The 17,203-nt window shown below is 58.7% G+C and overlaps 4 protein-coding genes across 4 annotated transcripts; all 4 read right to left on the reverse strand.

Annotated features, from left to right (window-relative positions):
• Positions 1-3,220: 3,220 nt before the first annotated feature.
• LBRM_13_0870 (conserved hypothetical protein) lies at positions 3,221-3,940 on the reverse strand (the record flags this gene model as incomplete). Its single annotated transcript, XM_001563179.1, has 1 exon — positions 3,221-3,940. One exon carries the CDS (start codon positions 3,938-3,940, stop codon positions 3,221-3,223), a length of 720 nt encoding a protein of 239 aa, XP_001563229.1.
• Positions 3,941-5,885: 1,945 nt separating this feature from the next.
• On the reverse strand, positions 5,886-6,812 carry LBRM_13_0880 (putative NADH-cytochrome b5 reductase; the record flags this gene model as incomplete). The annotated part of the gene is made up of 1 exon (XM_001563180.1): positions 5,886-6,812. One exon carries the CDS (start codon positions 6,810-6,812, stop codon positions 5,886-5,888), a length of 927 nt encoding a protein of 308 aa, XP_001563230.1.
• A 3,635-nt stretch (positions 6,813-10,447) lies between these two features.
• LBRM_13_0890 (putative proteasome regulatory ATPase subunit 2) lies at positions 10,448-11,752 on the reverse strand (the record flags this gene model as incomplete). Its single annotated transcript, XM_001563181.1, has 1 exon — positions 10,448-11,752. The coding sequence occupies one exon, from the start codon at positions 11,750-11,752 to the stop codon at positions 10,448-10,450; it is 1,305 nt and encodes a 434-aa protein (XP_001563231.1).
• A 1,679-nt stretch (positions 11,753-13,431) lies between these two features.
• LBRM_13_0900 (putative leucyl-tRNA synthetase) lies at positions 13,432-16,659 on the reverse strand (the record flags this gene model as incomplete). The annotated part of the gene is made up of 1 exon (XM_001563182.2): positions 13,432-16,659. The coding sequence occupies one exon, from the start codon at positions 16,657-16,659 to the stop codon at positions 13,432-13,434; it is 3,228 nt and encodes a 1,075-aa protein (XP_001563232.2).
• Positions 16,660-17,203: the final 544 nt, after the last annotated feature.

Genomic DNA, 17,203 nt, shown 5'->3' on the forward strand with positions numbered 1-17,203 from the left:
TCGACGTTGATCGCGGCGGATTTGAGGAGTCGTCGGTGGCCGCTTCGCCCCCCTCCTCCCTCCGTACCTCCCGCTGCTGCTGTGGCCATCATCCTCTTCCTCGCTGCGCCAGCCATGGGTGCCCACGGCGGCTTTGGCTGGCGCATGACGCCGGCGGGTGGGGGACAGTTTTCACTCCGCCTCTGATTCTCGACTTCGGCAGTGTCACCAACGCCGCCGCCACCCAGAAGAACGACGCCCTTGCAGCCGCTTGCATCCCTCCCCATGTGGACAGTGTCTGCAGTCCTTCCCGTAGCGGTGCGGCAGGCGGCTGAGGAAGAGGGAGGTGAGGGTGAGGCAGCCTGTGTACGGGTCCTGGTAGCAGGCATGGTTACGCTTGGCGGCGAGCTGGTTTAACTCGTGGGCTTGCGCGTATTAAAGAAGTTGCAGCACATCTGCCAGGGCGGATGGGGCCAGCTCCGCGATGGTAAAGGGCTATGTCTGGGTGTAGCCAGCCAAGAGAGAGTGACCGGGGTTCTGAGAGCGCAGACAAACTGTCGTCACTGCCGCACCGTTTGCTGACGGCGTCGCTGAAGTACGCGGCGCAGAGGCGGAGAATGAAGACACCAGAGCGGCGGCCGTCAGGTGACCGACGGTACGACTTGTGAAGAGCACGACAGCACCGCCGCCAGCAGTAGCGACAGAGGGCGGTACTCGCAACAGTGCCTGCGATGCTGCAGCTCCGAGTGCACGTTCGGACTTTTCGCCGCCGTCAACTATGCCACCGTCACCGTCTTCATCGCCCGAGCCATCCGCCTCCCCCGAGTCGTCATTCTCACCGTTTAACAACCGGGCTTGATCATCGTCCTCTCCCTCGCCGACAACAGAGGCTCACAGGGCTGGAGCTGAAGCTGCTACCGTTGCTGGAGTGGCTGTCTTCGGTCCCGTCGACGTGATGCTGGGGGTGTGGGTGGGGGCCTGGATCGGCTGAGGTGTGCGGCACGCTATGTGCAGGATCGGCGCCGATAGGGAGAGAGCGAGGGCGGTTGCAGCGCGGTTCACGCGCCGCGGAGTGGCGGGAATAAAAGGGGTAGTTGTCCTTGACACCGCGGCAGCTGGATGCTCCAAAAATGCACCGCTACTGCGCGGCCTGTTGTCGTTCTTGCTGCTACCTGCGCGACCACTTCGGTCCCGTTCGAAGGCCCATTTATACAATCGAGCGAAGTGACGTTGACAGCGACATCGGTGGGTTGGTGCGCACAATACCCCCCTCCTGATTAGGCTCGGCGGGCCGCCAGAGTTTGGGCCAATAAACGTGGACCTGGCGCAGTCTGACACCGCGTCGCTCGCAGACGGCGTGCACCTGCTGCTGCAAGTCGCCCTCAAGCGAGCTGTACTCAGAGGTAGCCTTGATCGTGCTGCGCATGTTCTATACCCGCCCACCTTCTTGTTGCTGCCTCCGCGGTGTCTGCTCACGAGGAACACGTTGTGGTAGAGGTCGACTGTGGAGGAGCTGCTGAGCGAAGCGTAGCGCGACGGCTCGGTGAGGACGCCGCCTGTGTTGGTCGTGGAAAGGGCGAATACTCCTCGACGGCGGCGCTGGTCTCGCAGCGGTGGTGGCGAGGCTGGTGACACCGGTAGCCATCAAGGGGTTGATGCGCGTAGTACCACTCACACTGATGATAACACCCCAAGTGCAAGTGCAGGCTGCGTGCCCACTTGTCAAACGCCAGGTCAGGTGAGGCGACGAAGTGCGATGACGAGGAGGCGGCGGAAAGCCCGGCAGAGGTCCCCCGCTCGCACTGCTGCCTGCCGTGGGCTCCGACACACCGAGGCACGTGGGTGCGCCCGTGCTAGTCGGCGTGCGTGGCTGTGCGGTGGAAAATGTCGCACAGCAGTAGCCGCAGGTGATGCCGTCACGAGTGCGGCGAAGGATGCGGCAGGCAGGGGTCGAGTTGATGGCCGCTGTGATTGCCGAGCTCTCGCTTCATTGCTCTCTTTATCTCAAGAGGTACGGTTGCCATGATCTATGGAGGAGATCACGGAGGTTGGCGATGCCAGCACGGCTCCACTTGTCGTGTCTGAGGTTGGGGGAGACGCTGCAGGTAACAGGGGCATGTGGACCGACCACTTGCTGCTGAGCAGACCATCGTCTTCCGTGAGCAACCCGGCGCGCACGAGGGATAGCGGCAGGCTGTAGAGTCGCTTGAAGATAAAGTGGGCAATTTCTTTGGTCTTGCGCGGCCCTGCTCTGGTGGGTGGCGCTAGAAGCGACAGCGCCGGGCTAGGGGTAAGGGAACAGGGCAACGACTTCAGCATGGCACAGCGCGCGCCATCTTCGATAGTGGAAAGAAGCACCCAAAGGTTTCCGAGCAGCAAGGCAGTTCAATACAAGCAGAAGAAACAAACCCCAACGCGGCGAGTGTGCCACTGCTACGCCGGCAGTGGTAAAGTATTCGAAGAGAAAGAGAGAGCGCGCGCGGGTATCTCCGACGCACCGGCAGCACTCGAATACTGCAGCAGGCACAGCAGCGAGTGTAAGTAGGGAAGACGAGGAGATGGAAGCAGTAGAGGGTGTGTGTGTGTGTGCGTATCGGACCCATATAAGCGCAGTTGCATGCCTTTCATTCATGCACCAGTGCGGTGGGCGGGGAAGGAGGGGGAGGGGGAGGGGGAGAGAAGCACAGAGCTAGGTGGAGATGCGACGGGCCCACACTCCATCACCTTGCGCCGCGAGGGGGTAGATGGAGGCGGACAGCAGCGTCATCCGCTGGCTGTAGTTCCTCGGCTCACCGTGTGGCAAGGGCACCCACACACACACACGCACGCCCACCCACACACACACACACACGCGGATGTATTCGTGCGTTGTTGGCACGTGTATCCATGCAGTTCTCTCTTCTGCTGCTGAGTTCGTTGGGTGGTGGATGAGCGGGGGTGGCCAACAACACTTACGGTGGGCTGGGCCAAGTCACCCAGGAGCGCTTCCGCACATCTACACAGAGATGCGTAGCGCGTGGAGACGGTGTCGGTGTCCTCCGGCTGGGTTCGCGGTGCTGCGGAGACGTTTGTGTGGGTGTGCGTGTGGTACGGGGCACTGCTTTTACATCTGAGAAAGAGGAAAGATATGGCGAATGAGGAAGAGAGGCGCGTGTGTGGGGCCGCTGCCACTGCGTCTGACGGACTGAGGCCGAGGAGAATATATGGGCGTGTGTTGCATATGGAGGACACTCCTCGCACGCTAGTAGGGGTTCGACACCATCGGTGGGGCCTGCGTGTTGTTTGTCAGCAGCTCCATCGCCAGCCACCGCAGCGGGTCCGCAGGTTTCTGCCTGGCCAGCCTCGCCAAGGTTGGCACCAGCGCTTGCTTCAGATTTGCTTGCACGTACTCCCGCGACAAGGCCGACGTCGGCACATCCTCGGCCAGCATGCGAGGGAATAGCAGTGCAACGGACTTCTTCGCGCCATTCGCCGTCAGCGAAGTCCAGAAGGGCAGCTCGCGACCCTGCACGTGGTGCTTTGTGAGGAATGCGTCCAGCACATCGGCGTCCTCACCGCACAGCTGTGTTGCGATGAAGGACTTCAGCAGCTCATGGCAGTTGGTACGAGCCACGACAAACATGTGCGTCATACCGACCAGGCTATGCGGTGCCGGCAGCAGCGACATGGGAAAGTCTGCTGGCGTCCGCACATCCTCAGTCCCCGACTCTGCAGGAGGGGCTGCAACAGGCGGTACAAGCGACCTGTCCAGCTCCACTGCCATCTTCTCTGCAATTTCGCTGTTCAGCAGGCGCAGCTCTTCACGCACGACGATGAAGCCGGCATCGTAGAGCTTGTACTTGAGGTACTGCACAAAGTCTCGCTCGCGAGCGAAGGCGGGGGTGACGATCAGAAGCGCCTTGCTCACCGTGCCGTCGAGCGGGTAGGAGATGGCGTTGGGGCCGTCGAGTGCGGACGTCATTTGCTAAAAGTGTTAGAGAGTAAGAGGTGGGGTGATGTAACACCACGAGAGAGCGAAGCGCAGAGAGCAGCGTGCACGATGGAGGAGCCGCTGCTGGACGTGATACGTGGGGGGTCTTGTGTGTAAAATGCCGCTGACTGGACAAGAAAAAGGCCGGCAAAACACTTGAAGACTATTACGACTCGGAGAGAGCGATAGGGAGGCAGCGATATGGCGGAGGTAAGGGGAAGCGGCATTTCTGTTTTGTATGTCGGTGTGAGCGAATGTCCGCAGTATTGCATCGCGACGTTCGCGCCAGCGATACTGTTCACAGTCGCCCTTCCACTCTCTCCATCGTGCAGTGAGATGGGGGGGGGGTGAGGGGTGTTGCTGCTCATCGGGTTTGAGGTTCCCAATCATCACCACTGCTCTGCACGCGGGGTCCCTCCTTTTCTGGTTCGCTTTTATGCGTTTCTCCTTCACCTTTGCGTTTGCCTGCCGTCTTCCCCGTCCACCTTCGGGCGCCCTTTTCGAAGGAAGGGCAAGCCGTGAGGGTGGACTGGGTGCGTGTGCGTGGGTAGAAGGATATTTTGTTCCCTGACCACTCGCGAAACCTTCATTCCTTGCGCCGTTCCTTCTCACTGTGGATTAACACGCACACGCACCCACGCACAGCTCAGGGGAGAGGCAGGGAGGAGGAGAGTAGGGGCCTGAATTGCATCCTGGCAAGCACAAAGGTAGATGTGCGCGTCTGTCTGTTGATGTGTGCGTGGCTGGGTGGGTAGTCCGAGGCAAGAGAACACCGACTTCAGCAAGAAGAAGAAGAAAAGCAGCGCGGTCATACAAACACCCAAGCAAAGACAGTTCCCTCTGCTTCATTGCGCAAGAGAGAAATACAACAACACAGCACGTAACGTGAGGAGGTGTGACGAGGACTGTTGACGCTTCCCTCACCAACGCTACTTACACCGGCATCCCCCATCCACACCGACAGACTTGCGCCACAGTGAAGGGAAAAAAGGGCTCACTTCCGACCGACGCTAAGCCCGAGTGAGGAAACAGATCATTAGGAGGGTAAACACAGCTGACCAGGCAGCGACAAAGAAGACACCGGTGGGCTGGAGGATGAGGGGACGCACCAGCGCCGACCTCGTGACCACGAAAAGCAACAAGGCAGATGGGTAAGGAGAACAAATACACCGACAACCACCATGCAAAAAGCGAAAAAGCTGAAGCAGCGTTTTCTGTTTGAACTCCCCACGTGTCCATTCCAGGCGATACAACCCACCAGCCCAGCCCAGCCCAGCCCAGCCCAGCCCAGCCTCCCCCTCCCCTCTGCCACACGCCCCAGTGGAGAGTGAGGGCCGCGTGAGACACGCTCGAGTCACACTGACACTCTGCCCATCCCATAGATGGCCCAGACGTGTCCACTGTCGTAGGTCTCTCCGACACCACGCCACCCAGTCCCTGGCTGCCGACGTCAGTAGTGATGCATCGCGCTGACCTCCCTGCGTCGTGGGTGCTTGGCTGTGTCGCCACCAGAGGTGATTCGGCATTGGCAGGGAGAGGAGGGGCTCTGCAGAGCTTCCACCACCCAGAGAGGGTGAGGGGGTTACTGGAGCCTGAGGGATGCCAGATGCTAAGGTGTGTGGTCCCCTCTCCTCATTGACGGAATCAAAGGGAGGGCGAGACGAAGAAAAGAGATACACGCTGGGGTGTGTAATGCACATCGGTCTGCCAGAAGCGCCAGTTGCCCTTCCTTCCCTCTGGACCCGCAGTGCGCATAGTTTCTGTGTAATGTGTGAACGTCTTCAGTACTTGATCGAGTGTCCTACACGTCGTTGCAGGAACACAAAGGGGGGGAGGGAGGGAGGGAGGAAGGGACCGACGGCTATGCAGCGGTTGTGCAGCGGGGGACGCGCGCGCACATCTTTCGTTGCCTGTTTTGTCTTTCCATGATAAGCTGTTAGAAGTTGAACATGCTGTCGGCGGTGTAGCCGATACGCTCTAGGTTCGGCTTGATCGCCATCTGCACCATGGGTGGTGGGCCGCACATGAGTGCCATCACCTTTTTTATCCCGGCGTTCTGCGGAACGCTGTCGTCGCCGAGCATGTCAGGGACGGGCAAGTGCCTGCGGAACATCTCCTCTCGGACGTACCCCACATCAAATTTCCACTCTGGAGTTACCTCACGGTCGACGGTGTACCACACGTGAAAGCGGTCGTCGTTGGCGGCAGCCTCGTCAAGCTCCTTGCGCAGCAGGATGTCACGCTCTGTCTGGTTGCCGTACACGAGAAACACCTTTGTGCGGTCCTCCTTGTTCTTCTTGATGGCGTGGATGATCTGCAGTATCGGGGTGATGCCAGTGCCGCCAGCGATGGCCGCATAGGCGTCCACCTTGTCTGTGATGAAGCCCTGGCCTGGTTTTTGGATGCGCGAGGTGCCGTTGCCCAGGTAGGTAAACTTCCCCTGCGGTCCACGCATCTCTATCTTGTCACCAAGCTTCATGTGGTACAGGTGCTGCGACAGCCTGCCGCCATGCGGGAAGCTGGGGTGCACGCCAGCAAAGTACACCTTGATCATGAAGTCCACGTAGCCTTTCTCGTCATCGCTGGAGATGGGTGTGTAGGAGTGCGTCACCGTCTCCGTCTTCCCAGACGTCGTGCAGTCGGCACGGAGCACAATGTGCTGCCCAATCGGCAGCCCGAGCGACTGCGTCTCGTTCTCTAGGGCGAAGCGGAAGATGAAGGTGTCGTGGGTCACCTCGGTGCGCTTGATCAGCTTAAAATGCTTGAACATCGTCGGGTCCATGGCTACCTTCGCCATGCGCTTATACATGAACGCGAAGAAGGCTGCCATGTTGACAGCGATGATGACGAGAAGGTAAATCATTTTCGCTCCACCAAGGCAGTCTGGTCAGTAGGGGGTGGTGAGGGAGGAGGGGAGGGGTGTGTGTGTGGTCTTGGGCGATATCGTTTCTCTCGTGAAGACAACGTACGGCTCTCTTTATGCCCGTGTGCCACGGCAGAGGGAGAGAGGGAGGAGAAGGAAGCTCAGGCCCGTTAGACAGTGACGGGCACTAGCCAACGCACCGACGGAAAGCGAAGACGGGGACGTTCTCGAACGCTGCTTCTCTTCCCCTTTTCGCTCGCACTAGCCAGCCAGGAGGAGAGCCGGAAAGGAGCAGAAGAGAAGTAAGGCAGCGGGCGAAGTCCGAGAGTCCGACAACCCACACAGCTCAAGGAAAGGGGACTGTGAGAGGAGCACGGAAACAAAGATGGTGGTAGTGATGGTAATCGGTGTGTGCGGGGGAGGGGGGGGGGGGCAGCGAGGGAAAGCGAGTGAGGAGGAGAGGGAGGTGAATGATACGAAATGTACGGAAGCGACAGCAGCGCTTTCTAACAGGACAAGAGGGGTGCGAAGGGGGTATGGTGTTTGCCGATGTTGTGATGAGGGGAAGTGTGTAGTGTTTATACGAGTGAGAGGAATGGGGGTGTGCGTATGGGGAGGGAAGAGGAGACAGCGACGTGGTGAGACGCACCAAGAGTGGCATTTTGTTTTGCCTGTGGTGTTTGGTGATGACACAGACACCCACACACACACAGAGGAGCGATGGAGGGGCGTACTGAGGATGCGCTAGCGGTGGTGGTGTATCGATACACTGCAGCCACAAACGTACACACACACACACACACACACACACACACACACACGGACGTACTCTGTTCGCTACATGCAGCAAAGCTTCTCTCGTGGCTGTCGTCCCAATCGCTCTCCACGACAGAACAACACACCGTCGTTTTTTTTTTTTTTGCCTTTTCTTTCAGAGCATAAAATGGAAGTGGTCAGACCACGTAGTTGACTGGTGCCGAGTGCCGCGAGAGGGGAGGTGCGGAGGTGTCCATCAGCCACCAACAGAAACACCTTCACTGTCGACTTGAGGGTAAAGGAATAAGAAGAGGAGCATCAGGAGGAGGAGGGGAGGGAGAGCAAACCCGAGTGCACAGCGCACCACCTCACATTCCAGTCACGAGCAAAGAAAAATATGGCCGCATACGTGAAGGAGGAGAGTCTTCGTGGCGCACGCACACACACACACACACACACGCAAGAGAGAAGTCAAGAAAGCGTCCATCAAGCACGAATACTGACGACGAGCTCAAGACCCACAGTCAGGCGAATGTCCAACCAAAAAGAGAAGAGAGATAGAGAGAAGCGACAGTGTGCAACAGAGCGCGAGACAGGCGCCCAAACACGCAGGCATAGACGTGGGAGTGGGGAGGGGGGAGGGGGGAACACAAGCGGCAAGCGGAGCAGGGAAAAGAAAGCGGAGGCCCTCTAAAGAGAGCGAGAGCGAGAGAAGCCACAGAGAGCACGGGTGGGCAGGGCGGTGGAGGAGAGTGACGGTGGCGCAAGATGTGAGGGGCGGATAGCAGAAGTCACTGCCAGAGAAAAAGTGAGGTGCCCATAGAGAGCCCACGCAAGCAACAGAGAGCGAAAGCAACGCGAGGGGGGGGGGAGGAGAGGAGAGGAGGGCAGCAGAGGGAGGGGGAGAGATCATGTAGACATCTAAAGAATAGAGGCGGGGAGTAGGAGCGCTATGCCTACACAGAGAGAGAGAGAGGTTGGGGTTATTGGAGTGTGGGTTGAGGAGGAGGACTGTTGCCGGTGTTGGCAGAAAAGAACGCGTGCGCTGCCCTTCATCATGGGTGATTATGATGAGGGAGAAGGTTAACCAGGGGAGGGGGATGATGTATGGAGGTGGCTTCGTGGAACGCCATTCCCTGAATCAGCAGTCAGGGTGACAAATCAGCTCGTCAACCACCGAGAGGGAGGGAGGGAGGGAGGGAGAGGGGGGGGGCCGTACATCGCTCACGTTTTCCCACTCTCTCAGCCTCCGTGTGAGTGGCGCGGGACGGTGGTGAGAGCTTCGCGAAGAGAGACACCCAGAGAGATACTTGCATACCGACGTGATCGCCGGCGGTTACTACTTTCTTCTTTGGCTTTTGCCGTCTCTTCTGCACGATTCCCCCTCCTCCATTCTACCGCTGCCTTGACGCAGGGATATCGATTTTCTGTCCGTGTACGCTTGGCTACGCACGCCAGTACTCCAATGAGTCTGAGGTGGCACCAGAGGCCTGAAAAGTGAGTACGAGCAGGGGGACAGGAAAGAACGAACGGCAAGGCGAGTCCGGAGAAGGGAGGCAATGCAGAGTCAAGAGAGAGAGAGAGAGAAAGCGAGCGAGCGGGAAGAGGTCGGGAGCAAGCGCAGGTCGTCAAACGTCTTCTTGTCTTGCACAGGCAGCGAAGGATACACGGTGAAGAATGAGCCACAAGAGGAGGTAGAGGTAACGCCAAGAAAGCAAGTGAATAGGAAAACACCTTCGCTCTGTCCATGACTGATGCGTGTGCAAGTGCGTGCCTGTGAGCCAGGATGTGCAGTAGTCGGGGAGGGGTGGGGGGAGAGAAGAATGGCGGGAGAGGACGACATCAATAATGCATTACAAGAGGTGTGTTGTGGTGAGGAGAGTTAGCCCAGACGGCAAAGAGAGAGAGGGAGGGAGGGAGGGAGATCTTCCTCCTTCAGTGTGCGTGCGTGAATGTGCATCTATTTCGAGCGCTTGGCTCGACGACCGTCTTGTTGCCCTCCTCTCTTATAGGCCTTTCTCCCTTCTCGCTTCCTCGGGGAAGAGTCAACGAGGACAGTTCGCGTCCGAGTATCGGGGGAGGGGGAGAAGGGAGGAAGGAGGGGGGGGGGTACGGTGTCGGCTTCTACCGCCACCACCATCACCTGTAGGAGCACAGTTGAATCAGTTAGCATTGCCGCTTCATTTTTCCCTTCATTCGTGCCTCTTCCGCTCATCATGTTATTTCCCCCCGTTCGAGTGTTTTCTATCAGCCCTCGAGCGTGCCCTTGTGCAGTGGGCACACACACACACACCGTCACCCAGAGTAATTGCCCACGGTGATGTTGCTTGCTTATTGGCCTAGCCACAGGTCGAATCAATGCGCACGAGAGAAAGGAGAGCGAACACAGAAGCATGAGTAGCCCAACAGCGACAAGGAGTGGAGGAGAGCGAGATACATACAATGGAGTAAACAGCGAGGGGTATGCGGGGGGGGGGGGAGGGCACGAGAGAGGCACCACTACCACCCAAAACAGGCAACGGCAACTGGACACGCCCACGCCAAGTACGTCTTCACAGACACAACGGAGACAGCACAGATCCCAAAGAGAGGAAGAGTAGAGAGTAATGAACAGAGTTCCAAAAAAAAAAAGCGCGGGTGAGCCGTCTCTCTCTCTCTCTCTCTCTCTCTCTCCTTCCCTCTTTCGTACTCGCTCTCATGCATACCCACCACGGAGTGAGCCCAGAGATGATCGGTGGAAGAGACTCAAGGGGAAAGATGAAGGAGGTAGAGAGAGAGAAGATACACCAGAGAAAACCTGCCAGAAACACTCCCTGTCGATGGCTCTTACTCCCTTCGTTCCCCTGACTTCGAGCGCGCGCTCTCCTGTGATGGCGTCTTTACAAGTAGAAGCGCGAGAAGGTTGACTTGTCCTTGCGGTACTGCACATTTTCCTTGCCTTTGATAAAATCTGCCTGGCACACTTTCATGCGGCGCTCACGCAGGGCCAGCAGACCAGCCTCTGTGCAGATTGCCTTCACATCTGCGCCGCTCATCTCATCCTTGGCGTGAATGAACTCGGAGATGTCGACGTCGTCGGCGAGCGACATGCGGCTCGTATGGATTTCGAAAATGCGACGCTTTGTTTTCTCGTCTGGGAAGGGAAACTCAATCTTGCGATCTATGCGGCCAGGGCGGATGAGGGCTGGGTCGAGTGTGTCGATGCGGTTCGTCGCCATGATCACCTTCACGTCGTTGCTGCTATCGAAGCCGTCCAACTGTGTGAGCAGCTCTAGCATCGTACGCTGCACCTCTTTGGTGCCGCTGCTGTCCGTGTCGTAGCGCTTCGTGCCGATGGCGTCAATTTCGTCAATGAAAACGATCGCTGGCGAGTGCTCCTCGGCAACCCGGAAGAGTTCCCGCACGAGCTTGGGACCTTCGCCGGAGTACTTCTGAATCAGCTCCGACCCCACCACACGCAGGAACGTGGCACTCGTGCGGTTCGCGACGGCCTTGGCCAGCAGCGTCTTGCCAGTGCCTGGTACACCGTAGAGAATGACACCCTTCGGTGGTTTGATGCCGATCTCGTCATACAGCTCTGGGTGGGAGAGTGGAAACTCGACCGCCTCCTTGATCTCTTGAATCTGCTGCTCTAGGCCACCAATGTCGGCGTACGTGTCCTCCGGTGCCTTGTCTACTTTCATGACACTCACCAGCGGATCGACGTCGTCCTTGAGAACGCCAACAATGCTGTGCTGGCGGTCGTGCAATAGTACGCTGCAGCCTAACTCCAGCTGCTCCTTGTCCACGAACGACATGAGGGGCACGTAGTACTCAGTGCCGGAGATGGAGACGATCGCGTGCGAGTCGTCCACTGCTTCCTCAAGAGTCGCCACCTCCAGTGGGGTGCCGCGGATGTCCTCGACGCGCTTCAGCTCCGCCTCGTAGTGGCCCATTGCACCCTCCTCCAGGTTCGACTGCGCGTCGCGCTGGGCGTTGATTGTGCGCAGGAACTCCTCCTCTAGCAGGAGGTAGTCTTTGCATCGCTCAAGGCGGTACTTACGGAGGAGGCAGGCACGGTTCGGGTATACTTTAGGAATACGCGTGGCCGCATCGGGGCCGCGCTTTTTCTTGCGCTTGCCAATCTCCGGCGCCACGGGCGGCACCCACTTCTCTGGTTTGCTGGCGCCAGGCGCCTTTGGCATGCTCTGCCCCATTTGCGTTTCCCTTCCCTGTGCACTATGTGTGTGTTTGTGTGTCTCGCTGCGGATGCTGAGGAGCGAAGGAAAAGAGGGTGGGAGAGGAGCGGCGGGACAGAAGGGCAAGCCGAGAGATCTTTGGTACACTGTGACGAGGGCAACAGCTACTGCGCACTACTCTGTGCAGAAGTATACGCGCCTCTCTGGATTGACGTGGCAGGAGTGGTACACTGGAGGTGACTGTTCCACAGCGAGCACACCACCAGGAGAAACAAAAGAGAAATGGAAAAAGAGTGACAAAAAGAAAAGCGGTGGCGAGTCAGCAGAGCGGCTGGCAGAAACGTGGCTTGACACTGGAGTGTATGCGCACATTACTAGCGTGTGCAGTGCTGCGTCGACATCCATCACCAGTTCATCCGGTGTGCATGTGTGCGCGCGCGTATGCGTGAGCTTTCCTTGTTACTGGTTTGCCCGCACGAGCAGTGGGGGCGTTTAGAGAGGCGCCCACACCGCTGCATTACGCCATACACAGCATAGATGGCGCTGGCCTCGCTGGCTCCACATCTTCGACTTTTCTATAGTGTGTGCTTGCTCGATACAGCGACACAGCGTCATCAGAGCACAGACCCCGGGCACCAGTCATGTCCACCATAGCGATCCCAGGGAGTGCGCGTTTTTTTTATTTTGCTTCGCTGAAGGAGGAGAGGGGAGGGGGTCCATTAAGCAATTATTCTTCGGCCTCTTCCACCACCCTTCTGGTTGCAACCAGGAGAGTGGTGGGCTGCGTCCACGCCGATGGCGCGCAGCTTTCGTTCACTCGGAAGCGTAGGAGAGTGAGAGCGACAAGCGTAGGCAGAAGCGGGAGAGATGGCGTTCAACGGTGACAACAGAGCGAAGCCTCCTCCAGTACAGGAGGCAAACGAGAGAGGAAGAGAGGAAGGAATAGCGAGCGAGGTACCTCCGCACACAGCGAGAAAAAGGCCCTCAGACTCAGGTTGGCTGGAAGGGGTGGAGGCTGTTAGTTAAAGGGAGTGAAGTCGGGTAGCCCTGCACGCACGCACGCACACACACACACACACACACACACACACACCCACGCAAGGGAAGCAAGAGAGAGTAGGGGGAGGGGGAAGAAGAAGTGCCATTGCCGGTAAAACAAACAAAACACGTAAGATGGAAGGCGATAAACGAGGCAACAAAGGAGAACTGTGAAGTGGGCTGAAGGGGTGGTGGTGGTGGTGGTGGTGGTGGTGGTGGTGGTGGTGGTGGTGGTGAGAGGCGGGATGGGGGGAGGGGAGGGGAGAGAGAAGAGGAGAGGAGAAGGCACAGAGACGTACACCCAGTCACAGCGCTGAAGAAACGAACAAAGACACACTCAAAAGGAAAGTAAAGCACGGAGGTGTGTGTGTGTGTGTGTGTGTGTGTGTGTGTGCAGCACCGAAGCAGCACGTGAGAAGAGGATTTGAACCAACTAAAGACAAGTGCACCCAGACACCCACGTACACGCGTGGATACGCCCCTGCGCGCGCTCGCGCGCTCTCTCTCTCGCAGTCGGGCTCCACCCCTTCCTTTCTGTTTTCTTTCGATCGCCTCCACCTCGCCCCCGCCTCTGCTCCTCGTACTCGTGCGTGGCTTGTTTGTGTGTCTTTGTGTGAGGAAAGGAGAACGCACCACATGGTCTCCTCCTACGCACTCTTCGACGCCGGTGGGAAGCCCACGGACGGCTCACCAGGCAGGCACTTGCGGCGCGCCGCATCGTGCTCCTTGTAGGTCTCGTCTTCGGCGGACAGGATGCGCACCACTGGCACCCCGGAGAGGCGGCTGAGGTTGTGCGTGATGTTGGACAGCATCGCGGCGTCGTCGACGACGGGTTGCGTCGACATGGCCTGCGCCCCGTACTTCTCTACGTTGGCCTTGACGAAGGACATGAAGGCCATCAGACCCTTGCTCATGATCTTGGGGTCGCGGGCGGCAACCTGCTTCGTCATGTCTTCAGGAAACGTGTTGCCGTTCGCCTGGTAGAGCTCTTGCAGGATGTCGAGCGCCTGCCGCTGCCAGTCCATGTACTCGCGGCGTGTGTACACAATGACCTCCTCGATTGGACCACGCTTCTTCGCGTTCTTGATCACCTGCGACCGAATTTCCTTGATAACAGTCGTCATGACCCGGCTTGCGACGATCAGCGAGTAGTCCAACTCTGCCGTCGGCTTCGGGAACAGCTGTGTGACGACGGAACCCTCGTTCTGGAGGATGTTCTGCCACAGATACTCCATCGTGTGCGGCGCCAGCGGCATCATCATCAGCGCGACCACCTCGTAGTAGCGGCGCCCGAGATGTGCATGCACGTTGAGGTCGTCGCAGCACATCTTGTACTGGCTGTATTCATTCGATAGCTCGTGGAAGGCCGTGTTGAGCACCATGCGGAACTGCATGCGGTGATAGTAGCCCTCGGTACGGGTGATGATCGTGTTCATTGTGTTCTGGAAGATCTTGTCAAACTCGTTGTAGTCGCCGCTGCGCAGATCGGCGCGCTCTACTGTCTCCTTCGCCTGCTCCAGCAGTGTCGTCATCTTCAGCACGAAGCCAGCTGCCGTCTCGCGCACAAAGTTGGCGTCGTCCATGCTGTCACCGGCGTCAGCACAGGCGAGGCGTGTGGCGTCAGCGCCGTACGTGTCGATCGCCTCGCGCAGGGAGATGAAGTTCCCCTTTGACTTGGCCATCTTCTCGCTGTCGACCTGGATGTGACCGTTGCAGAAGATCCTCTGAGGCCACTTGCTCTCGTCCGCCGGCCAGATCGCGGCGTGGTTGTAGAGGAACATCGTCAGGTGGTTCTGGATGAGATCCTTACCAGAGCAGCGCAGGTCGACGGGGTACCAGTACTCGAACTCGTTGCGCATCAACTTCAGCGACTCAACCGGCATGCTCACCGCACCCGCGACGGTGGCCGCATCGCCGACGCCGTGGTATATGTACTCGAACACCTCGTCTGTGAACATCTCTGGCGTGAGGCCGTACGGGTTGTCCGACTTGCCACACAGGTCCATCGAGCCGTCGACGCCGACGTTGAAGAAGCGGTCGATCGTGTAGTAGGCCATGTAGATGGTGGAGTCGGACAGGCTGTCGATGATCATCGTGTGCGACGCGTCGCACGGTAGGTAGGTGCCGAGGCCGAAGGTGCGGCTGCACGGCCAGTCTGCTAGCCAGTTCAGCGTCTCCTCGAAGCCGTTGCGTACACCGGGGAAGAACATGTCCATCTTCTTGACGTGGTCCTGTACCATCCTCTTCCAGTCATCCTTGCCGTACTCAAGGTACCACTGATCGCACAGCGCGACAACGCACTCGTCGCCGCTGCGGCTCATCACCTGACGTACCGGCTCGTAGTAGCGGATGCACTGGTCCGCCGCCTCCATGTCGCGCTGCGTCTTCACCTTGGCCTCACTGACCTTGACACCTGTGTAGGGACCGACGATCATGGTGCCATGGTAGAACCCCTGCTGGTAGCATACCTTTTTCGCCTCCTCCAGCAGCTCCGTCGCGTTCGGGCCGTTGACCTTGAGCTTCTCGCACATAAACTTGGCGCCTTCAGTGCCTAGCTCGGGAATGTCGATGATTGGAATCATGGCGAACGGGACTACCCACTCATCCTTGATGCCGAGCTTCGCGCGGTAGTCTGGCTTGTTCAGCAGCTGGGAGAAGTTGATGTAGTCATCGGGCGAGTCGGACGGCACGGACATGACGACGCCCGTACCCTTCGCCTCCGTGATGGTGGACATGGGCAGTGTGTAGATCGTCTCGTAAGGCGCCAGCGGTGCCGAAAGCGGCATGCCGACCATGTCTGTTCCCTTCACTTCGAAGAGCGGCTCCGGGTCGACGCCGGTCTGACCGTTCACGTAGAAGTTCTGGTACGCCATGTTGCGCGCGGCGCGGGCAGTCATGATGTACACTTCATCCTCCCCCTTCGCGTTGCGCACGTTGTACGCCTTGTAGTTGAGCTTGTTGCTCACCCAGCAGTTCGTCTGGCCAATCACCGTTTCCGGGCGGAGCGTGGCGCCGGGCAGGATGACGTTGCGGTCACCGATGATGTCCTTGTGCTCGGCGAAGCACGGCTGCGAGAGGGGGTTCTGCACGATGAGCTTCACCACCGTGTATTCCTGCGGCAGCACACCCTCACCGCTGGCGCGATCGTGGTCGGCGCACGGCTGGCCGTCGCGCGGCGAATATACGCAGTAGCGCTTGCCGTAGTTGAGCAGGTTCTCGCGGCGCAGGATGTGGAACTGCCACTGGACAAAGCGGTCAAAGTACGGGTTGCGCTCCGTCGTCATAAAGGAACGGCGCCAGTCGATGTGGCAGCCAAAGCTCTTCAAGTCTTCAATAGCGATGGGCGGGAAGTAGTCCAACCAGTGCTGTGGGTCGGCAAACTTCGGGATCTCCGAATCGGGGATGCCCATGCTCTGCATAATGACCCACTGCGGCTTCGCTGGCCCACTTTTGCCGCGCTTGCTTTTGTGCTGCCCGAGCGCCACCGTAGGCTTGCTGTCCACCGGTGTCTTGGGCTTGTCCTCCAGCACCTCTGACGGAAACTGCGGCGGGTTGCCGTACTGCTGCATCTCCTTCGCGATTTTCTGCGCGCACGCGGCAATCGGGGTGCCGGTGACATGGAAGCCAAAGGGCCAGAGCGAGCGGCGGCCCATCATGCGCTGAAAGCGCGAGGCGAACTCGGCCTTGGTGAGCGAGAAGCCGTGGCCGAGGTGAAGTTTCCCGTTCATGTACGGGAAGGGGAAGGTCGTCAGGTATTTCGCCGCCCGCGCCTCCCCAGGCGCCGGGGCATCAAACTCATGCAGCTTCTTGGCGGCCCAGTCCGCTTGCTTCTTCTGCTCAATCGCCACGAGCGTATCGCGACGTGCTGTGGACATGACTGCGCTCTTCTTACGCTGTGCTGCACTCTGGTGGAGGTGTACTTGTGGGTCGAGGGGAGAGAGGGAAAAGCAAGCGAATGGCCGAGTGGGTGCAGGCCAGTAAGAGACGAGGAGGAGGAGGAATGGGAAAGCGGATTGGCTGGTTCGTTGGGAAAAACACCAACGGAGACAACCTCTGAACTACTGCAGAGGGCGACAGATTCGAATGAGGGAGAGAGAGGGGGGTGGAGATGGTGGAGTGTGAATGGAGTGGTGATCACGGCGGATGGTGGCGGCAGAGGAAGCGCACACCAGGAGAGACCATGATATGCAGCGTGGGTTGTACGTGTGGTGATGGTCATGAGCTTCCGTGTGTACGACCGAGACAGGGGTAGACTCCCCTACGAGCACGAGGTCAGCCTCAGTAGGAGAATCCACGACCCCCTTTCCCCGCAGCCCATTTCGTTCTGTCCTTCCCTTTCAAAAATGTGCGTCACAGCCGAGCGTGCCTTCGCCCCTGCCGCTGTCTGCCTGGACTGCCGGGGAGGCGAAGAGAGGGAGA

This window comes from Leishmania braziliensis, chromosome 13 (genome assembly GCF_000002845.2).
Source record: "Leishmania braziliensis MHOM/BR/75/M2904 complete genome, chromosome 13".
Lineage (NCBI taxonomy): Eukaryota > Euglenozoa > Kinetoplastea > Trypanosomatida > Trypanosomatidae > Leishmania > Leishmania braziliensis.